General features: G+C 41.6%; 1 protein-coding gene across 1 annotated transcript in view; it reads left to right on the forward strand.

Annotated features, from left to right (window-relative positions):
- The window catches only part of LOC137525001 (sodium channel protein type 2 subunit alpha-like), a 310,605-nt gene that overhangs the window by 50,106 nt on the left and 236,027 nt on the right, over window positions 1-24,472 (forward strand). Inside the window, exon 2 of the mRNA XM_068245618.1 lies at window positions 15,956-16,282. Coding sequence (XP_068101719.1) covers window positions 16,004-16,282 — 279 coding nt within the window. The 5' untranslated portion in view covers window positions 15,956-16,003. The remainder of the gene's footprint in view (window positions 1-15,955; window positions 16,283-24,472) is intronic.

Here is a 24,472-nt window from a genome sequence, read left to right on the forward strand (position 1 = left end):
ACATCTTGCCCATGGATTGTTTTGTTAAGGGAGGTTAACCTTTCCTTTTTAGTTGCTTTTTTTTTAAATGTTGAAAGGGTACCTGAGATATGAAGGATATGGGGGCTGCCACATTTATTTCCTTTTAAAAGATACCAATTGCCTGGCAGCGCTGCTGATCTTTCTGGCATCTGTAGTGTCTGAAATCTAGTCAGACTGTCAGAACACCTGATCTGCATGCTTGTCCTGGGTCTATGGCTAAGTATTACAAACAAAGTACATGTAAAGAGGAAGAAAACTGAGAGCCCAATATAGTGTAGTAATTCCAATGTAAATGGTACAATAATTCAATACTAAGTATACTCACAAACATGGGTTGCCAGCCAGGCAACCACTTTGAACACAGGTGGGGAGAATCGCTCTCTGTAGATAGGAAGAATTGGGGATAACACCCCTCCACTAGATGCAAAATTTTTGAACAGAGGCGCCAAAGTAGAGTAAAAACGTCTAAAAACAGTTTAAAAGGGGAAAGTTGGTGGACTTACCTCCCTCAAAGATAAACGGACAATGATTCATTATTTCATAAATAAAGCAGCATTTATTTGTAACTCCACCAACTTCCCCTTTTTAAACTGTTTTTAGACGTTTTTACTCTACTTTGGCGCCTCTGTTCAAAATTTTTGCTATCTATTACAAACAGAGGATCAGCAGACAGCCAGGCAATTTGTATTGGTTAACATGAAAATAAATATGTCAGCCTCCATATTCCTCTTGCCTCAGTTAAGGACTTAAAAAAATGCAACCTCCTAAACCTTTCTAAATTGGACCATTCACAAATGTTTCCATAGACGTTTGCGAACCAAACATTTGCAATGGACCCCATTGACTTTAATAGCACTTCAGGGCATATTTCCATCCACAATATATTTTAAAAACGTGCCGAAACTGTCCAAAATCATGGGCGGTGGCATGGCGGAGGGGGGTCTATGGTGAAATTCCCACCCACAAAAATACATATTTTATACAGAGGCTTTTTTTACTGTGTAAATTGCAGTATGAGCCTAACACTGCAATACAAACTCAACAGTAATGTGAAACCCTTTGTGTGACAATGTCTGATGAGGTGACACAACATTTTTAAAGTACAGTGTGGTCACTGGTCATAGAATATGCTTTTTGGGCAGTGTGGGGCGGGGCCTAACACTGCACTACAAAGAGTGATGTTAAAAGCTTTATGTGACATTGTCAGGTGACAGACAGTACACTTTTAAAGTAGAGTGGGGTAATCTAGTCGCTTTATTTTAGCACAGTGACAGGCTGACGGGCTGTAACAGTGACACGAAAACACAGTACACTATGCTACATGTATGGTGTACTATAAGTTAGCTACACACCACACCACAAACAACGGCAAAAAAATTACAGCAGGATCAGTCCTAAAAAAGAGTTTTTGGGGTCCCTAGTTGGTAAACGACAATTAACAGAACACCTATGGAAGCAGCTACATAACACTGGGTAACAGAGAACTGCTATCTCTCTGTCCCTCAATCAGCAGCACAACTCTCCCTACAATGTCCAGGTAGACAGTAAAATGGCTTCCAGGTTTGTTTCTTATGCTTAAAGGGGCACTATGGCGAAAATTGTAAAATGTAAAATATGTGCAAACATAGACAAGTAAGAAGTACATTTTTTCCAGAGTAAAATGAGCCATAAATTACTTTTCTCCTATGTTGCTGTCACTTACAGTAGGTAGTAGAAATCTGACAGAAGTGACAGGTTTTGGACTAGTCCATCTCTTCATAGGGGATTCTCAGCAAGGCTTTCATTCTTTATAAAGATATTCCCTAAAATGGATTTAAACAATGATGCTGGCCAACTTCCCTGCTTGCTACACTGTGTTTTGGCAGGAGGACAGAGCAACTGCCATTCACTAAGTGCTTTAGAAAATAAATAAATCCCTGAGAATCCCCTATGAAGAGATTTCTACTACCTAATGTAAGTGACAGCAACATAGGAGAAAAGTAATTTATAGCTCATTTTACTCTGGAAAAACCATACTACTTATTTGTATATGTTTGCATGTATTTTAAATTTTAAATGTTTTCACTATAGTGCCCCTTTAATTAGCTGTCTTGTACCACCTGGCTTAAAGCGGTTTCAAACTCTGAAAAATATTCAATAAAAATGTGTTTTCCTACTTTTTATAACCCATACAATTATCATATTTGCTTTTGTGCACAAGTGTTATTATTCATTTAGAAATTATAAATTCTGAAAATTCAGTTTATTTACTTTGAAAGCTGCTGGTGCATTTTATTCATAACTGTTGTATTATGTAAATGCACCTAGTAATGATTTCTGAGCAGTGTTTAGGTGCGTACACACGCAGTACCGCCGGCAACGACGGGTCCGCCGGACCCTCCCGCTTCAGCCGACAGTAGCACGTGAGTATGCGCTGTCGGCGGACTGAAACAGCCTTATCAGTCTGCCTGACAGACTGTACACACGCACTACTGTCGCTGGAACTCCCGCCCAGCGGGAGGGTCCGGCGGACCCATCGTTGCCGGCGGTAGTGGGTGTGTACGCACCTTTTCATTTCAAGACTCATTAGCACAAGTTAGAAGTTTCTGCACAGTCAGAGAATGTGTACTTAATTGTATCTAGTGAAGAATGTAAACACAAGATAGGGTTATCACCAGTTCAGATGCGGCTGCCCCTGCAGGAGAAAAAGTCAGTCCTGTGATTTAACCCTTTGAATGCTGTTTTACTAAAAAAAAAAAAAAGAGTTAGTATATTATATGCTGTAAATAATCTTTTAGAGCAAAGAAGAAATGCTGGGATTCATGCCACTTTAATGGTGAACGGTCCAAAAAATGGCTCCATGTTGAAGTATAGGGCAAACAGGAACTTTGTGTAATGTTTGTGTTAAATGTGATCGTTGTTCGCCACAAATTTTCTGCCAGTGAACATATTAGTCCGTTACTAACTATCACAATTTTCAGTGTATATGTGGCCTTAAAGAAAACCTGAACTGTAAATTAAAAATCAAAATAAGCATACACAAGTCATACTTACCTTCCATGTAGTCTACTCCTCAGTGTCTTTCACCTGTCCCGCGCCCTGTTTGTTCACTGTGATCAAGGGAATTTTCCATCCTCCATTTTGAAAATGGCCATTACCCATAACAGTTTTCTGGTCAGCACACAGTTAAACTGTAACATCGCCCACTTGATCCATAGGGAAACATGGACATTACAACTGATATTTTACTGACAGCAACTGATATATTTCAGATCTGACAAAATATTGTCAGAACTGGAAGGGATTATTGTCAGAAGAAAATGGTGAGCTTCTGAGAGGAACTGATGGCAAGGTATCTATGTAATGTTCATTTGAAGTTACCTCATGTGTTCATTTTAAATATTTTTACTCAGTACAGGTTCTCTTTAAAATGCCTCAAATCACATCAGGTGCACATAAGTAGAACATTGTTACTCAGCTATTTGAAGGAAGTTTGCCAAATTAAAACCTCATAGATTTAATCTGGTGCAACCTGACCCAAAACATACTAGTTAATCTACCAAAGAATGTCTAAAAACTAAGAAATGGAGAACCCTGGAGTGGCCGAGTCAAAGTCCAGATCTTAATCCCATTGAGGGGCTGTGGGGTGACGTGAAACAAGCTGTACATGCGGGGGGGCGCATGCGCGGCGCGATCGAAGATGGCCGCCTGATCTCCGAGCTCCCGTCCTGGCTCCTGCGCCGCCACCGATAGCAAACAGCAGCACACTTGGAGATCGTTAGCGACGGTGTGGTGAGATTCCGGAAGGTCTACGGAACAAACCTATGGGCGGCAAGCGCCGTTCCGGGCGGAAGCAGAGCCGTGCACTGGACCATTACTTCCTGAGGCCTAACCCTCCCTCACAAGCCGAGCACTCCAAGATGGCGTCCAAAGCGTCCAAGACGGATCCAGCGCCCGAGTACATCACAAAAGAGGTATTGGAGGGGTGTCTAGCAGACCTGCATAAGAGGGTGTCACAATCCATAAAGGATACAATAACATCAGCCCTATCCGACATCAGATCTGATATTTCTGTTGCGCTTTCGCGCACATCCACCCTTGAGCAAGATGTAAGCTCCTTGCAAAGCAGGTGTACATACCTCGAGGAGGAAAACGCTAGATTGACAGACTCAGTGGCGGCCCTGCAAAGATCTCAAGAAGACAGTGAGAATAGGGACCGTAGACAGAACTTACGCTTCAGAGGGGTCCCTGATTCAGTTCGCCCTGCAGACATCAAGCAGTACCTAACTAATCTCTGTGAGACTATTTCACCAGAAACTCCAAAAGAGATGTGGCGATTCGACAGGGCTCACCGTGCTATAGGCCCCAGACCCGCTGGAGCCCCACTCCTCCGTGACATTATTGCATGTTTTCACTTTTATGAAGCCAAAGAGAGTGTAGTAATGGCAACCAGAAATATGACCACCTACAACCACCAAGGTACGGAAATACAAATACTAAACGATATTTCCCCCATTACTTTAGCAAAAAGGAAGAAACTTAGACCTGTCACTCGACTTTTACGAGAAAAGGGAATCCCTTATCGCTGGGGATATCCCTTTAAACTAATCGCTACTAAGGAAGGAGTGGTGCACGCCATCTCTGATCCAGAAGATTCTGGAGATCTTTTAAAAGGTCTCGGCCTGCGTCTCCCAACCCCGGAACCATCTCCTATTAAAGCTTCAGACACCACACATTCTCCAAGCCACCAATCTAGTTCTCCAACTAAAGTACAAGATGACTGAACTAGGGTGCCATTCCTGTGATTTCTACAAGATATGCGGAACGCGGGGACAGGGGGGATTTGCTTGTTGATCGGATGTGGCCAGTCGAGCAGTGTATGTTTCCCCTCTTGTGGTGTGAAGAGGGTCACACCCAATCTGAGTTTATGTTAAACTCAGGTAAAAAAAAACCTAAACATGTTATGCTCTACCTTTTTATATTATATATTCAGGTGCCAACAGGCAGAGCCATTCCATTAGATAACAGTATACAATGTGTTCTTTGTTTTTTCTCTATTTTTTTCTCTCTTTCTTCACCTATTCTTTCCTTTCTTGAGTCGGGGACTCAACCAGTTGATAAGCAGACTGTGGGAGAGGGCGACCCTGGGGATCCTGTGTTTCAGTTAAGCAGCCTAATCTGGGACGATTATGGTTAAATTTTTATCATTAAATGTTAAGGGACTCAATTCAATCAGAAAGCGTTATTTGGCTCTACGTGATCTGGAAAGATCAAAAGCAGACTTTATTTTTATGCAAGAGACAAGATTCTCTAGCCTTAAGCCAGGCTTTCTGAAGAGCAAATCATATCCTGTGACGTATTTAGCTAGCTCACAGTCCAAAAAAGCAGGAGTAGCCATCATAATCCGCCATTCATGTCCCTTTTTAGTGACTGATGTCTGCAAGGATCCTCAGGGCCGCTATCTGATCATACGTGGCTCACTGCACGGAATTGACATGATTGTCGCCACTATTTACGCCCCAAATGAACATCAAACATCATTCCTTGATAAGGTACTATCAAAAATTTCAAATAAGGGTTGTGCAAATATTGTAATTGGGGGGGATATTAACATGATTTTTTCTCCTACTATGGACCAAAAATCTGGCTCTCGTCCGCTCAACTTTAAAGCTATATGCTCTGCTTCCCGTAGATTTAGAGACCTCCTAAAGCAACACGGCTTACTTGATGCTTGGAGAATACAGCATCCTCTCGAACATGATTACACCTTCTATTCGCATAATCATGGTACGTTTACCAGAATCGATTATATTTTTATTTCCCCCTCTCTTCTCTCTTGTCTAACAGATTCTCACATAGGACCCATATCATGGTCGGACCATGCTCCCATTGATGTCATTCTAAATATGACCCATTCTCCCCACATACCCTCAGTTTGGAGATTAAACGATAGCATACTTACAAATGAAGAAGTGGTAGAAGACATTACACAATCATTGCAGGAATTTTTTTCAATTAATGATGGCTCGGTTACTAGTAAAGCAACCATATGGGAAGCCCACAAGGCTACTATAAGGGGTAAATTCATTTCAATACTGTCCAAACGTAAGAAGGAATTTAATTCTCAGCTCTCGGCCCTATACAGCAAATTAATCCATGAAGAGGAGCAGTTCAAAAAATCCCCAACCTCTGCAAGGCACAGTCTCCTTGAGAGCATTCGTAAATCCATTTCAGATCTTCATTTTACTAAAATAGAAAGAGCTATATCCTTCACCAAACAGTTATTCTATGAGAAAGGGAATAAAACACACACAATTTTGGCCAAGAATTTGAGGGGGATGAGAGCCAGAAACACGGTTTTCGCATTAAAAGACAAAAAGGGGAATATAAGGTACGATCTTAGGGAAATAGCTTCCATATTTAAATCATATTATTTAGCCTTATATAGCCTGCACCTGAACGTGACCCCTTAGACTGTAAGAATTACAGACCAATATCCCTCATAAATACAGATCTAAAACTATTCTCTAAACTGTTAGCAAACCGATTATCAGCTCTCATGCCATCGTTGATCCATCTGGACCAGGTGGGATTCATTATAGGACGGTACGCTGGAGACAACATTAGACGTACATTAAACATTATTGATTATGTTAATCATTACAAAATTCAGTCACTTATATTAAGTTTAGATGCCGAAAAAGCGTTTGACCGCTTAAACTGGTCCTTTCTGTTTCAATCCTTGACTTTTATGGGGATATCAGGGAATTTTTACCACACCCTACAAAAATTATATCTCAATCCATTAGTAGCACTTAAAATTCCATATACAGACCCCAATGATTACTTTTCCATTTCTAATGGAACACGTCAGGGTTGCCCCTTGTACCCTCTGTTATTTGTGCTTTCCATTGAGCCTCTGGCGGCTAGGATAAGGGGCAACCCTGACATCAGGGGTATCTTAATTGGGGATCAGGAATATAAAATTTCGCTGTTCGCCGACAATGTGTTGTTAACAGTGAGCACCCCGTTAATATCCCTAGCATCTTTAAAGTCAGAACTTGATCTATTTGGTTCCTTTTCTAATTACAAGGTTAATGATTCCAAAACAGAGGTTCTTCCTCTAAACATCTCGGACCGCCAACTATCCTCCATGATGATGGGATACCCTTACAGATTACAACACTCCTCTCTGAAATATTTAGGTGTAAAGATCCCTAAACACACATCCCAAACAGTTCAATATAATATTGTACCCATGATTTCTAAGTTAATGGCAGATTTAGCTAAATGGGAAAACTATCCAATATCATGGTTTGGCCGAATGGTCTCATTTAAAATGAATTCCCTCCCTAAGTTATTGTACCTAATGTCAGTTATGCCACTAAACATACCCAAACATGCCTTTCTCCCTTTACAGCGAAAGTTATTTCAATTTATCTGGCACCATAGACCACCTAGGATAGCAAAATCAGTATTGACACTTCAGCGAAAACATGGGGGACTCTCGGTTCCAAACCTTTATAACTACTATGTAGCTTGTCAACTACGTCAGATGTTAGCCTGGACCTCCAAATTTCCTCATGCTTCCTGGTCACAAATGGAATTTCATCTTTTTTCATCATGGCACCCTAGTTCAGCCTTATGGACCAGTTCTAAAACTATACCACAATCAGCAAGAATACTGTCCTCCATCACGAACAATCTACATCTTTGAAAATTACTAAGGAAAAAAATTGACTTATTACCACAGAACTCAATCTTACGCCCGGTACTAGGGTCTCCTGATTTTGGTCCCGGCTTAGCTTTCTCTAACTTTTCTGGATGGCACCTTCATCATATCAGGTTTATCGAGGACTTATTGGACCCTTTTGATAACAGATTGCTATCATTTGATGCTCTAAAACGAAAATTTCGGCTGGACAACTCCCAATTCCTCCAATTTATGCAAATCAGGAACTTTTTACGTTCCTTATCACCCTCCTTGATTTTTCCTAAGCAGTCAGAACTTGAGTATATTTGGAAGATGGGCCCCCAACAAAAAGGCCTAATTTCATTGTTATATACATGGGTAAATGATCCTATCCGTACCAATCCTAGTCTTAAACATAAATATATGTCCTATTGGGAGAAGGTATGGGGTACAGAGTTAACGAAAGATTCCTGGTCCAGGTTATGGGTTAATGCAGCCAAGACCTCCATCTGTGTAACGACAAAGGAAAACATTTATAAGATCATGATGTTGTGGTATAGAACCCCTGAGCGCCTCCATAAATGGTATCCCGAGGTCTCCCCACTCTGTTGGAGATCCTGTGGCAATGTAGGATCACTGCACCACATTTTTTGGTCCTGTCCTCACATTGGCGCATTCTGGGATGAGATTATCCTTCTCATCCTACAGCAAACGGGAATTTCAGTCCCCAAAGATCCCTGGATATGTGTATTGGCAAAACCAATGCCTAAAATTAAGGCCCACACCCAGAGGTTACTTAATCATTACCTGTCAGCAGCTAGATGCCTGATATCAAAACACTGGAGGGACCAAAATGCAGGCACAATACAGGAGTTCTTGGCTAAATTATCCCACATATATAGAATGGAATTACTTACAGCTAAGATCACCGATAAACATTACCAGTTCGATAAGATTTGGGGAGAAACCACTTTTCACTCCTCAGTCTGATTGTAAATTGACACTAACATAGGAGCCCCCGACTCATCTTCCTATCTTCTTATTTTCTTTCCTGTCTTTCTTCTTTCTTTCTCTTTACATCTTTCTCTATCTATCTCTTAGTAGTTCTATAGTTTAACTCTTTCTTTTCCTTTGATAATTTTTTTGGGGAAATCAGAGTTTGCATACTGGAGGGATTAATCTAAATACTGTAAATATGTCATAATATGAGGTCTGTGTTGTGCAGATGTGTGAGCCTCTCACACCCAACACAGAGAAATATGTTCCTGCATAATCTGTAATGACATTGATTTATGTAAGAACTCTTTAACATGTAATACTCCAGATGTTGTTCTATGCACTATAGCATAATTCTCTATAACTGTTGTTTTGTACCAGAAATTTTTCTATTATTCTCAATAAAAATTTTAAATAAAAAAAAACAAGCTGTACATGCAAGAAACCCCTTACAAATTTACCAGCTGAAAAAAATCTGCACTGAGGAGTGGGGAAAACTCTTTTAGGGAAAGGGGTAAAGGTGTTTTGACTTTTTCCTCAGTTAGAATACACATTTCTGTTGATATATTTTGTTTAACCAGTTTAGGCACGAGGATGTGAGATTCACGCTCTTGCAGAATCACCACACACACACACACACACACACACACACACACACACACACACACACACACACACACACACACACACACACACACACACACACACACACACACACCCACCCACACACACACACACACACACACACACACACACCCACACACACACGATGGCTGATGGCTCCAAAGGTAGCACTAATAGGTGCATGGGTACATGTGTTCCCTGAGCCATTCTGTACGTGTTTTTTTTAATTAATATATATTTTTTTTATGTGTGTGAATCAGCACGGTTACAGTCAGTAAGAGTGATCATTTTCCACTTACTGCAACAAAATGTGAGATTCACGTCCACTCTTCCTACCTCTACGTGAGTCTCTAAATGAGTTGTAGAATAAAGTTTGATGTGTTTTACAGTTTGGACCCATGTAACATAAAAAATAGATGGTGACAAACTCAATCCATCATTCAAAAAGATGTCATTTTCAAAATTATGATCAAACTTGGAAAATTTTCTGACAAACTAGTCTAATCCTTACAAACGACCCATATTTAAATAGCCCTGGATGTCCTCTTTTAATAACGGTTGCCCTGTCTGGCCTTTTTCTGATGTCCAGCATCTTCTGGGGCTATGCAAAATAAAATACTTTGTACATAAATTGGCCTGTAGAAAGCCACATGCGTACTTAGGGGTAATGCCCTACTAAAATACCTTTTTAGCTATCAAATGGAACATTTGTGGTATAATTGTAACCGTCATAAGTAGTAGAATAGATTTTAGGGTGTTTTAGAGTTGAGGCCTATGTCATGTAAATTATTTTTGTGACAAACTGAATCAAAAGCAATAATATTGTTCTTTTCATATATTCTCTTACAAAATTAAACGCATGTACAAAAAAATCAAAACAAAGTGACAGAATTTAAAAGAGAATATATAAATGTTTACCTTAGGGACTCAGCTTTCTAAATATGTATACGATGAAGGTATATTACTTCTATTTTTTTTCAAATAAGGTCGTGTACTTATTGATAGAGTATTGTAACAATACATTGTAGTAGTAACGTCATGTAAATGCTGTGATAAACAGGATAAATAGACACATAAAATGTGTGAGTTTTATCTACAATAACGCTGTTTATTTTAATCTCCCTGGCGGTAAGCCCGAGTGTAGCTCAGGCAAGCTGCTGGGAGCTCAATGCAGAGCATAGTGCGCAAGGGGGAGCTTTCTACTCACCTCCCGGGGATCCAGACTTCGGTAGCCATTCTCTTTCCTGTCCTCCGATGTTCTGAATCACTCAGGTGAGATCACCATCAGTGATCTCACTACAGAGTTACAGCGCCACCTGGAGGTAAAATTGCAGCGCTGGAGTCCAGGGAGGGGAGTGAGAGCAGGGGCTGCTGCAGAGACTCTGGCGGCATGAATTTTATCTGATTTTAGGGTCTGAAACGTTTTAAAAAGACCCTAAAATCCAGAAATAATACCACCAGGGAGGTTAAACTATAATGGATGAAAATGGAAAAATAGTGTATTTTTATTTTTTTTCCAATTTATTCCCCTTTAAAATGCATTGAAAATAAAATAATTACCAATACTTAAGAAAAATCCCACACAACAAAAAGCCAATTTATCCCCCTCAAAAATTATATAGATCATTTAGGTATGATAAGTAGTAAACAAGTTAATGCCAAATGAATGGGAGCAGTACCGATATGTAAAAAATAGCCAATGTCCACAAGGTGAAAACAGCAATGGTCGGAAATGGTTGATTCGTAAATCAGGGTTCATTTTTCAATCACTGTCTTTCCAGATATATATCATAAACAACATTAGACATCAATATGTAAACATTTCTTAATAAAGAACTGAATATTTAGTTGAATGTCCAAATGTTTGTATGTACTATTAATGTAATTGCTTCCCACTGTTTTCTTTATTGTCTATACTGTACTCTCTACAGTTCTATGGAATATGAAGGTGCTATGTAAATTAAAAAATAATAATAATAATGATATAAATGTGAATTAAAAAAAAATACCTACAGTACTCAAAAATGTAAACAGGCAACAGGGACTTCCTTAATAGCATTCATGATATATGTGCATGCATAAAGCTCTAATATATCAATGCCAGAGACTGTGTTGGTCTGTCAGCATGTCTCCCAGCATGCATCTGTGAGGCAGAGGGAGAGAGTGGCATAATCACATGATCTGGGTCTTTGGAGCTTGGAGTAATACATGTTTTTGTTTGATGGTGGTGAACTGAATTATCCAGTTGTGGTTTGCCAGTCAGTGGAATGTAGAAACACTAACATATGCTTGTTTTCTATAGCTGGTGTGTAGCTGAAAGGGCTGTATTAAAAGGCTCCCTTCTTTTTTTCTCTTTAAAAATTCGACTGGTTATTATAGGGACAATGACTTTTCAGGCTATCGTATCTGTATCTGACAATCATCTTTCCCCAGCTACATCCATTAAAATGTTCTAAAAAGATGTGGCTCTTTCTGTATCTATGCTCTCTGTTCTATAACGAGATATAATGGGAATAAGGTCTCCTGCTGTTATTCAGTTACAGAAGTGAGCGGCAGGCGGTGTATGCTCCTTTTCGGAACCTTTAGATCACTGGTTTGAGCGTGTTCTGGAATGTACTGTATCTTTCTTGCCCTTATTCTCAGTAAAATGGGCACATATCAAAGTGCCTCAGAAAAGAAAAGGACATTCTCTTACCTTACCTGTATGGTTTAAAATGCACTCTGAATGAATTTTAAAATATTTGAGGAAATTGAGTTAAATTACCCTTTGCTTTTTTTAACCACCTCAGCCCGCGGGTTGTTTTCACCTTAAGAATGCAACAAATTTTCACATTTCAGCTCTTCTCCCATTTTTTTTGACAATAACTTTATCACTGCTTATCACACCTAAATGATCCAAATGTTTTTTGTTGTTGTTGTTTATTTTGCCACTTTTAGGCTTTTTGAGGGTGATATTTGTTTTTAGTAATTACTTTATTTACTATGCATTTTAACAGGAAAAAAAAAAAAGAATGAAAACCCTGAAAAATACACTATTTCTCAAATTCCATCCCCTATACTTTCAAAATAAACAATGCTACTGTAAATGAAACTCACACATTGTATTTGCCCGTTTGTCCTGTTAAAGGTGTATTTTTTTCTGTTTTGTGTCTTTGTACCCTATTAGTAATTAAAAGCCCTTATTTGCTAAAAAAAAATCAGTAGTAAACCCGCATGACATATGTATTAAAAAATTGAGTCCCAAAGGTAACTATTTATGTATTTTTTATGTTTTTTTTAAATGCTGTTACTTTTTTTGTTTACAGTGTTTTATTTTGGTTTTTTTTATTAACTACGGGGGGGGGGGGGGAGGTATTAGAAGACATTAATAGCTATAGTTAATTACTTTTTTAAATGTATTATAACCACTTCAGCCCTCAGTTGTGTTTCACTTTATGCATCCGAGCAATTTTTACCTCCCATTCATTCGCCTATAACTTTATCACTACTTATCACAATGAGCTGATCTATATCTTGTTTTTTCCGTCACCAATTAGGCTTTCTTTGGGTTGTACATTTTGCTAAGAGCTACTTTACTGTAAATACATTTTAACAGGAAGAATAAGAAAAAAGCGGAAAAAATTCATTATTTCTCAGTTTTTGGCCATTAGGGCCCTTTTCCACTAGCGGCAATTGCAATGCAAAATCGCAAATCGCTTGTGATCTTTCAATTGCTACGGTTTACCTAATAACATAGGAATCGCGGTAGGTAATTTCCACTACCGCAATTCATTTTTTACTTAAGCGCGATCGTGTCATAGCAAAATCGCGATCGCAAACGCCAGGCAAATTTGGAACTTTGCTAAATTGCAATCGCTAGTGTTTAGCGTGAACGCTATCGATTGCAGTGGAAAAGGGCCCTTATAGTTTTAAAATAATACATGCCTCCATAATTAAAAAACTAACATATTTTATTTGCCTAATAGTCCCAGGTATTACACCGTTTAAATTATGTCCCTATCACAATGTATGGCGACAATATTTTATTTGGAAATAAAAGTGCATTTTTTCCGTTTTGCATCCATAACTATTTACAAGCTCATAATAAAAAAAAAAAAGAAATAGTTAATCTTTACATGGATATTTAAAAAGTTTGGACCCTTAGGTAAATATTTACGTGGTTTTTTTTTGTAATTTTTTATTTTTTTTAATTAAACATTTTATTTATTTACATGTAGATGTAGTTTTACTATTTGGCCACAAGATGGCAACCATGCGTTTGTTTACATTCGTCACTTGTAATATGTACACTTCGAGGGACATAGGGGGATGTAAGAGGCAGAAAGAGCAAGGCTTACGAGAGAAGGGATCAATGATCGGACACCATGTCCCGGTTCATTGACCACCGGCTAAGTTAGGCATAAGGAAGGATTGTACATTGTGGGGAGGTTAGAGTTAGGCATAAGGAAAGAATGTACATTGTGGGGAGGTTAGGGTTAGGCTTAAGGAAGGACTGTGCATTGTGGGGAGGTCAGATTTAGGCATAAGGAAGGATTGTGCATTGTGGGGAGGTTAGGGAGGGTTAGGCATAAGGAAGGATTTTACATTGTGGGGAGGTTAGGGTTAGGCATAAGGAAGGACTGTACATTGTGGGGAGGTTAGAGTTAGGCATAAGGAAGGCCTGTACATTGTGGTGAGGTTAGGCATAAGGAAGGACTGTACAATGTGGGGAGGTTAGAGTTAGGCATAAGGAAGGATTGTACATTGTGGGGAGGTTAGAGTTAGGCATAAGGAAGGACTGTGCATTGTGGGGAGGTTAGAGTTAGGCATAAGGAAGGCCTGTACATTGTGGGGAGGTTAGGCATAAGGAAGGACTGTACATTGTGGGGAGGTTAGAGTTAGGCATAAGGAAGGATTGTACATTGTGGGGAGGTTAGAGTTAGGCACAAGGAAGGCCTGTACATTGTGGGGAGGTTAGGCATAAGGAAGGACTGTACATTTTGGGGAGGTTGGAGTTAGGCATAAGGAAGAATTGTACATTGTGGGGAGGTTAGAGTTAGGCACAAGGAAGGCCTGTACATTGTGGGGAGGTTAGGCATAAGGAAGGACTGTACATTGTGGGGAGGTTAGGGTTAGGCATAAGGAAGGACTGTACATTGTGGGAAGGTTAGAGTTAGGCACAAGGAAGGCCTGTACATTGTGGGGAGGTTAGGCATAAGGAAGGACTATACATTTTGGGGAGGTTAGAGTTAGGCATAAGGAAGGCCTGTACATTGTGGGGAGGTTAGAGTTAGGCATAAGGAAGGTTTGTACATTGTGGGGAGGTTAGAGTTAGGCATAAGGAAGGATTGTACATTGTGGGGAGGTTAGGGTTAGGCATAAGGAAGGATTGTACATTGTGGGGAGGTTTGGGATACACATAAGGAAGGACTGTGCATTGTGGGGAGGTTAGGTATAAGGAAGGACTGTACATTTTGGGGAGGTTAGAGTTAGGCATAAGGAAGGATTGTACATTGTGGGGAGGTTAGAGTTAGGCATAAGGAAGGATTGTACATTGTGGGGAGGTTAGGGTTAGGCATAAGGAAGGATTGTACATTGTGGCGAGGTTAGGGTTAGGCATAAGGAAGGACTGTACATTGTGGGAAGGTTAGAGTTAGGCACAAGGAAGGCCTGTACATTGTGGGGAGGTTAGGCATAAGGAAGGACTATACATTTTGGGGAGGTTAGAGTTAGGCATAAGGAAGGCCTGTACATTGTGGGGAGGTTAGAGTTAGGCATAAGGAAGGATTGTACATTGTGGGGAGGTTAGAGTTAGGCATAAGGAAGGATTGTACTTGTGGGAAGGTTAGGGTTAGGCATAAGGAAGGATTGTACATTGTGGGGAGGTTTGGGATACACATAAGGAAGGACTGTGCATTGTGGGGAGGTTAGGTATAAGGAAGGACTGTACATTTTGGGGAGGTTAGAGTTAGGCATAAGGAAGGATTGAACATTGTGGGGAGGTTAGAGTTAGGCATAAGGAAGGATTGTACATTGTGGGGAGGTTAGAGTTAGGCATAAGGAAGGATTGTACATTGTGGCGAGGTTTGGGATACACATAAGGAAGGACTGTGCATTGTGGGGAGGTTAGGCATAAGGAAGGACTGTACATTTTGGGGAGGTTAGAGTTAGGCATAAGGAAGGATTGTACATTGTGGGGAGGTTAGAGTTAGGCATAAGGAAGGATTGTACATTGTGGGGAGGTTTGGGATACACATAAGGAAGGACTGTGCATTGTGGGGAGGTTAGGTATAAGGTAGGCATGTACATTAACGAGGAAGTCTAGGGTTAGGCATAAGTTTGATGCCACCAGAGCCTCTGAAGACGCTTGTAAAGCAAAATGCTAATTTTAGCTAATCGGTCCTCAGGCAGGCTGCAACTCCAATGCTGCCCCTCAGCCGCCTCACCCCGGGGACCGGGTATGTCACCATTTTAATGCATGTGTGCAGTTGTTACATGTGAAGCCAATTGTATAGCACTTCTTTATACCGAGTGAAGTAGTACTGGGTACATCTCCCTTCAAGAGATCATTTTTATTTAGTATTGTTGTAGCACCTGCTGTGACTTTTCACTATCCTTGTTTGATAGTCAATAGTTTTAACATGTGTCCTATTGTCTTTGCAGCACCTTTATGTGTAAGAGGCTGATTGGGAATTAGTGCAGGATGAGAAGATGGAACAGCCACTTTTACCCCCACCAGGACCTGACAGCCTTCGCCACTTCACCAGAGAGTCTCTTGCTATCCTCGAGAAGCGCTTTGCTGAAGAAAAGGCCAGGAAAGCAGCACAAGCAGCACAAAAGGACCGCCGAGATGATGATGACGAGAATGGGCCCAAGCCGAACTCTGACTTGGAAGCAGGGAAAAGCTTGCCTTTTATATATGGAGACCTACCATCCGGAATGGTCTCGGTACCAATGGAGGACCTTGACCCATATTACAGCAACAATAGGGTATGTGAGCTGGTGCTTGTTACTGTTTCAGCATTTAAAGAGAAATACTTTAGACTTCTCTAATGTACAGAATTTTGTTTATGGAGTAACTTCCTGCACACAAAAAAAGAGCAACTACTTCCTGGTTTGTGCTCCTTGACTATTTCCTTTTCCCTTGGTTTAAGCTGCAGTGGTCAAGGACACACCCCTTGAGGGTTTAGATACATGGCACATGAGGGCACTAATTCACTAAGGCTGGAGTGCAGTGGAGAGCCTGAGTGCTCCAGCAAACTTGAACTGTCTTTAAAACTCCAGTCGGAAGCTTCAAAGTCAGATTCTCTGGAGTTCAGTTTTACTTTGCATCTTTTCATTACAATGATTTTAACAAAGTCTGCTTATTTCAATAGAGCTTGAAAGCTCTCCCCACACAGATAGATGACCTTTGGTCAACACTCACACCAATCACAGCCTCTATTTTCAGTGAGAGAGCAGGATATTCTTCTGCTGCCGCATTGGTTACACATACAAACACTGGGATTAACCAATCCCTATTGGCCTCTTCAAAATAACGCCGGTAATAAAATACCTAAAATATAACTTTTAACAGATAATGAATAAAAATAGGGCTATAACACCGTCACCCAGGGCTGGATTTGTACTATTTACCGCCCAAGGCCACTGTCACCAACCGCCCCCCTTCAGTATAGGTAGTAAGATGACCCCTCCCCCCTTCCCTCTAGTATAGTTAGCCAGATGACTCCTCCCCCTCCCTCTAGTATAGGTAGCCTGATAACCCCCCAGTATAGGTAGCCAGATGACTCCCTTAATCCCTCCCTCCCCTTCAGAATAGGTAGTTAGCTCGCCTTCTCACCGCAGCAGCTATCAGTGTCACTCATTTCTGCATTCGTCTCCAGTGCAGAAGCTTCCTCTTCCTTTCCGTCTTCAATGCTGCCCAAGTCCATAGCCGTCGTCCACAATGCAAACATGCACAGAGAGCTAGGTGGCTGCTGCACAAGCAGCTAGCAGCAGAGTACCGTGGTCAGGCGCTTGCTTGATCTCCCTGCATTGCAGTTTGCAAATGCTGTACCATTTTAGCCTGATGCTTTGGTGCCCTTGCTTCTGTGGTGCCCAAAGCCATGGCCTAGGTGGTCTTGGCCTAAATCGGCCCTGCCATCACCATCAACAACATAAAAGGGGATATGTCATTTGACATATCCCCTCCTTTTATGTCCGTTGTTGATGGCGATGGTGTTATAGCTTTATTTTTATACATTATCTATTAAAAGTTATATTTTAGGTATTACATTACCGTTATTTTGAAGAGGCCAATAGGGATGAGTTAATCCCAGTGTTTGTGCTTGAATATACCCCAGTCTAGTTCTCTTGTGCTTGTACCGCATTGGTTAGCAAGGTCATGATTGAAATCTTCACTGGACATAGCAGCATGTTTTTTTTTCTTGAAAATATTTTATAACATTTAAAAAAATAGTTTAGGGTTTATCTTCACAATACACTGGGTCACTGCGTGGCGTATTAGTCACTTGTTGGCTCCACATCTTTATTGTGGGTACTCTCACACTAGCTTGTGTTGCCGCTGTAATTTGGGTGCTGCAAGTAGAATATCAGTACATTACTGATATGCTACTATAAATTAGAGGGCAATTCCGATAGTAGAATATTGGTAATTGTTACTATGTTACTATGACCTAAAGTAAACTTACTTACACATGAGCAATCCCTCTGCCAGTGCCTAAGTCTAACCAACCCCCTCAACCCCAACCCCCATCCCCCGTGGATGGAAAATCCTAACCAAAACCTCCCCAGCCCCAACAGATGCCAAACCTAATTGACCCCTGCCAGCCCAGCGAATGCCTAATCTTAATAGCCACATGTAACCTCAGTATAAGGTAGGTTCCTCCCCAGTATAGGTAGCCAGATGTGCACCCAGTGTAAGTAATCACATTTACCACCGGTATTGGGCAGCTTCCCCCAGTATATGTAGCCAGATGTTCCCACAGTATTAGGCAGCCACCCTCCCAAGTATACATAGCCAGATGTGCCCTCGGTGTTAGTTAGCCCCTCCACAGTATATTTAGACAAATTTGCCCCCAATATTAGGTAGGAATCCCCTCCCCTTATAAGTATACAAATGTGCCCCCAGTATTAGGTAGCCCCTCCCCAGTATAAGTATACAAATGTGCCCCCAGTATTAGGTAAGTACCCTCCCACTAGTATAAATAGGTAGATGTGCCCCCAGTATTAGATAATGCCCCTCCCCAGTATAGACAGCTAGATGTGCCCCCAGTATTAGGTAACCCCTCCACAGTATAAGTATATAAATGTGCCCCCAGTATTAGATAGGTACCCTCCCCCTAGTATAAGTAGGTAGATATGACCCCAGTATTAGGTAACCCCCCTCCCCGGTACAGATAGCCAGATGTGCTAGCCATATTAGGCATCCCATTCCTCAATAAGCAGAGTCACAAGCAGAATGTTATGGAAAGGTTTCTCACCTCTTGATGCTGTGACCACTTTTCAAGCCCTGTTGCAGTGTTGCCCCTCTATGAATCCCTCCAGGTGCCTCACATAACGAGAGAGATGCCTCTGGAGGAGTCATAGAGAGGGGGCGCTAGACATGGCTAAAGAAATATCTCTGCTCCGAGGTAAGTAACTGCTTCAAAATGCTTTGTGTGCGACCCTGCCATGGCCTGGGGAGGGGGGGGGGGGGGGCTCACAGGCAAAACACAGCACTCCTGGCATGGAGCAAGGGTTCGTGCTGCATCGTCTCCTCATGGCTATGCGCCCAGAGGCTGGTGCCTTGCCAGCCTCAGCCTGAGAGCCTTGTAATTTTGTTCACTGTGTATGCGTTATACTTCAACGCACTTTAGTACAAGGCCACATTTATACTTTTGTGCCCCTATGCCAGGTATGCTGTGGTTACCATTCTATGCGCAGCTACGCCCCCCCATTCCATGGGCAGCCCCTCTTCCATGTGTATTATCCATGTAGTGCAGCCCCTCTCTTTCATGAACAGCTCCCTTGAGCATCAGTTTCGCTTTTTCATAAGTTGCTCCTCCTTTTCAGCCTCCTCTTTGAAATGATTTCATCCTCTTGCGAGTTCAGAAGGACAGAGGACCGGATTTTTGGAAATTGGCCTTGGGTGGCTGCAGCCCAAGACGGTGCCTAAACATGATGTCTGTCCTTCTGAACTCGCAAGAGGATGAAATCCGTCTTTTCAGCAATACTCCCTGCCTGGCTGAAAAACACATACATTATATCTCCACTATCCACTAGCCTGGCTGCTTCCCCCTTAAAGTGCCACTACACGGCATCTCCTTAAAAAGAGAAAGCGAGTCCGGCAGTAAAACAGAAGATATGCAAAAATGTGCTACTTTAGACGTTTGTTTGGTATGCTTTCTGGTGAAGGGCTGCTGCAGAAATTAAAGGACAACTGAAGTGAGAGTGATATGGAGGCTGCCATATTTATTTCTTTTTAAACAATACTAGTTGCCTGACAGCCCTGCTAGTGTATTTGGCTTCAGTAGTGTTTGAATAACACCAGAAAAAAGCATGCAGCTAATCTTGTCAGATTTGACAATAATGTCAGAAACACCTGATCTGCTGCTGCATGCTTGTTGAGGGTCTGTGGCTAAAAGGATTAGAAGCAGAGGATCAGCAGGGCAGCCAGGAAACTGGTATTGCTTAAAAAGAAATAGATATGGCATCCCTCTCATTACAGTTGCCCTTTAAAGCATACCTAAAGACAACTAAAGAAAATAAGTTTCACTTACCTGGGGCTTCTACTAGCCCCCTGCAGCCGTCCAGTCTTTAGTTGGCTTTAGGTTTCTCTTAAAGGAGTTCTCTTGGGGGGGGGGGGGGGGGGGTTTAAAATAAAAACAGACACTTACCTGGGGCTTCTACAGGCTCCCTGCAGCTGTCCCGTGCCATCCTCCTAAGATCCTCCGTTCCCTGCCGCCGGTCCCGGTAATATATTCATCTAAGAAGACGAATAATGCTCAATCCCGCGTACATCATCGTGAGCTTACTGCGCAGGCGCAGTGTGAAGTTTTCTTGTACTGTGCCTCAGCAGTAAGCGCCCAATGATGTGCACAGGAGCAAGCATGTGCGCAGCCATAGGAAAGGAAGGTCCGCACTGATGTCTCCACATCCGATGTACTTTATTCAGGACATATCCAATAACAGGTAAAACACTTAGACTGACATGTTTCGGACTCCAAGTCCATGTGCGCGGCCACGGTGGGTCTCAAATGCCAATCAGACTGGGACTGTCGGCAGAGAACGGCGGATCGTTGGAGGATGGGGTGGGACATTACAGCTTCAGGGGGCTGGTAGAAGCCCCACGCAAGTGTCCGTTTTTATTTAAAAAAAAACAACAAAGAACTCCTTTAACCTCCCTGGCGGTAAGCCCGAGCTGAGCTCGGGCTATGCCGCGCAGGGGGAGATCTCAGCCCCTGGTGGGGCGATTTTCATACCGTAAAGTGCTGTACGCGCAGCTAGAACTTTGCTAGCCGCGCGTACAGCTTGATCGCCGCCGCTCTGCGGCGATCGCCCGCACGCAGCGGCGCAAGAGGGCCCCCGCCAGAGCCCTGCGCTGCCCGGACCAATGAGTTCCGGGCAGCGCTATGGGCTGGATTGCAGACGTCTGACGTCAGGACGTCGGCTGACGTCCATGACGTCATTCCGATCGTCGCCATGGCGACAGGAGAAGCCAAACAGGGGAGCGCATTATATACGCGTTCCCCTGTTTGCTATTGTTGCCGGCGACGATCGAACTAGAGGGACACATGCGCCCTCTAGTGGAGTTTCATGTAGCTACCACTCTGGTAGCTTTACCTGAAACATAAAAAAAAAAATTTTTAAAAATTGGATTTCTGCAATTTTTGCAGAAAAAATTAACCGCCAAGGAGGTTAAGGAGGAAAAATGTGCATTTCCAGTATATTTAAATAGGACAGGGATAAGATCCAGTTTGGCTGGATAAGGTTTGATCTAGACAGAAGCAGCAGCAGCATGTAGCAAATCAATTTGGATAAAGTTAAGGCAATTCAAAATCCTCGCTATGAGAGCACTACGCACACAGTTTGTATCCTGCAGTGTTATTTATTGTGTTAAAATTGCTCAGGCCATATTAGCTGGATTGTCTTTTTTATGGTGTTTAAAGAATTAGCAGGGGCAGCTTTAATTTGCCAAAGGATCTCATTATATACTAGCAGATTTATGCTCACTGGGTATTGCAGGCCTACTTGGCGCACAACGGACGCTTCATAGCACCGAATTAGGTACCGCTATCGCCACGACACTGTATAGAGCATGGCCCGTGCAGCAGTTATTCGGGGTTCTGGCAATTGCCGAACCCCTAATTACTTCTCCCTCTGAGTTGCTACAGCTGCCCGGAATTTCACCGGCAGCAGGGAAAACCGCCATTCGGCTCACTCTGGCCCGAAGTGACTGGGCGGCAAACATCCATGTATGCATTGCACAGGTTACATAGTTACATAGTTATTTTGGTTAAAAAAAGACATACGTCCATCGAGTTCAACCAGTATAAAGTACAACACCAGCCTGCTCCCTCACATATCCCTGTTGATCCAGAGGAAGGCGAAAAAACCCTTACAAGGCATGGTCCAATTAGCCCCTAAAGGGAAAAATTCCTTCCCGACTCCAGATGGCAATCAGATAAAATCCCTGGATCAACATCATTAGGCATTACCTAGTAATTGTAGCGCAGATCATGTCCTCTAGTCCTTAGAGAAGGCCTAGGGACAAAAAGCTCATCCGCCAGGCTATTATATTGCCCTCTGATGTATTTATACTTGTTAATTAGATCCCCTCCAAGGCGTCTTTTCTCTAGACTAAATAAACCCAGTTTATCTAACCTTTCTTGATAAGTGAGACCTTCCATCCCACGTATCAATTTTGTTGCTCGTCTCTGCACCTGCTCTAAAACTGCAATATCTTTTTTGTAATGTGGTGCCCAGAACTGAATTCCATATTCCAGATGTGGCCTTACTAGAGAGTTAAACAGGGGCAATATTATGCTAGCATTTCGAGTTTTTATTTCCCTTTTAATGCATCCCAAAATTTTGTTAGCTTTAGCTACAGCGGCTTGGCATTGAGTACGATTATTTAACTTGTTGTCAATGAGTACTCCTAAGTCCTTCTCCAAGTTTGATGTCCCCAACTGTATCCCATTTATTTTGTATGGTGCTAGACCATTAGTACGTCCAAAATGCATGACTTTACATTTGTCAACATTGAATTTCATCTGCCATGTATGTGCCCATATAGCCATCCTATCCAGATCCTGTTGCAATATGACACTATCTTACTGAGAGTTGATGATTCTGCACAATTTTGTATCATCTGCAAAAATAGTAACATTGCTCACTACTGCATCTACTAGGTCATTAATAAATAAATTGAAGAGCACTGGACCCAGAACAGACCCCTGTGGGACCCCACTGCTAACAGTCTCCCATTTTGAGTACGATCCATTGACCACAACTCTTTGTTTTCTGTCCATTAGCCAGTTCCCTATCCATGAACACAGACTCTTCCCCAGTCCTTGTATCCTCAACTTTTGCACCAGACTTTTGTGGGGAACAGTGTCGAAGGCCTTTGCAAAGTCCAAGTATATCACATCTACAGCATTCCCAATATCTATATTAGCATTCACTACCTCATAAAAGCTGAGCATGTTAGTCAAACAGGACCTGTCTTTAGTAAACCCATGTTGATGCTGAGAAATAAGATTATTTTCTACTATGAAGTCATGTATAGTATCTCTTAGTAACCCCTCAAATAGTTTGCATACAACTGATGTTAAGCTTACAGGTCTATAATTTCCTGGATCTGATTTTTTGCCCTTCTTAAATAATGGGAAAACGTGGGCTGTACGCCAATCCACTGGGACTCTGCCAGTTGCAAGAGAGTCAGAAAAGATAAGATAAAGGGGTTTATCTATAACTGAACTTAATTCCCTTAGGACCCGAGGATGCATGCCATCCGGGCCAGGTGCCTTGTCTATTTTTAATTTATTTAGTCTTGCCTTCACTTCTTCCTGCAATAAGTATTTAATATTACAGTTAGAAGATTGAGACTCTTCCGCCTCTGTAGTTTGCAACAGTGCTGTTTCTTTTGTGAAGACAGAAGCAAAGAAAGCATTTAATAACTCTGCCTTACCTTGGTCATCCACCATTGAGTTCCCACCCTCATCCTTTAGGAGTCCTATACAGTCAACATTTCTTTTTTTAGAGTTAATGTACTTGTAAAACTTTTTTGGGTTAGATTTGATATCCTTAGCGATTTGTTTTTCAGCTTCAATCTTTGCCTGCTTAATTTCTTTTTTACAATTTTTATTGCACTCCTTATAATTGCTTAGTGCAGCCTCGGTCCCCTCCTGTTTTAAGACCTTATAGGCATTCTTTTTCCTCTTCATTTTATCTTTAACCTTTCTATTCATCCATAGGGGCCTTTTTTATTCCTAGATATTTTGTTTCCATATGGGATATACATACTACAATATTGATTGAGTATAAGTTTAAAAGCTTGCCATTTCCCTTCAGTGTCTTCCCCTTGTAGTACATTATCCCAGTTCACCAAACTTAGTGCCTGCCTAATTTGATTGAACTTTGCTTTTCTAAAATTCATAGTTTTAGTGGTCCCGCTGCCCCGTGACCTATCAGTCACCAGATCAAATGTTATCATGTTGTGATCACTATTTCCCAAATGTTCTTGAACCTGCACATTTGATACATTATCTGGTCTATTAGAAATGATCAGATCCAGTAACGCATTCCCCCTAGTTGGTTCCATTACCATTTGAGTCAAGTAATTGTCCTGTAGTGCTGCCAGAAACCTGCTGCTTTTACCAGAATGGGTAGCCTCAATACTCCAGTCAATGTCTGGAAAGTTGAAGTCGCCCATAATTATGACCTCATTTTTACTTGCAGCTTTTTCAATCTGCTGTAGTAATCGCAGTTCTGCAGCTTCATTAATATAAGGTGGCCTGTAGCATACCCCAATAAGCAATTGGCAACTTTTATTTCCACCATGAATATTTACCCAAACGAACTCCACATCTTCGCAATTTTCCTCCATCTCATCGTTGAGGACAGTTAAGAGAATTCTTAACAAAGAGACAAACCCCTCCACCTTTTTTACCTGTTCTATCCCTTCTAAACACATTGTAT

The sequence above is a fragment of the Hyperolius riggenbachi genome, chromosome 7 (genome assembly GCF_040937935.1).
Source record: "Hyperolius riggenbachi isolate aHypRig1 chromosome 7, aHypRig1.pri, whole genome shotgun sequence".
NCBI classification, from domain to species: Eukaryota; Metazoa; Chordata; class Amphibia; order Anura; family Hyperoliidae; genus Hyperolius; species Hyperolius riggenbachi.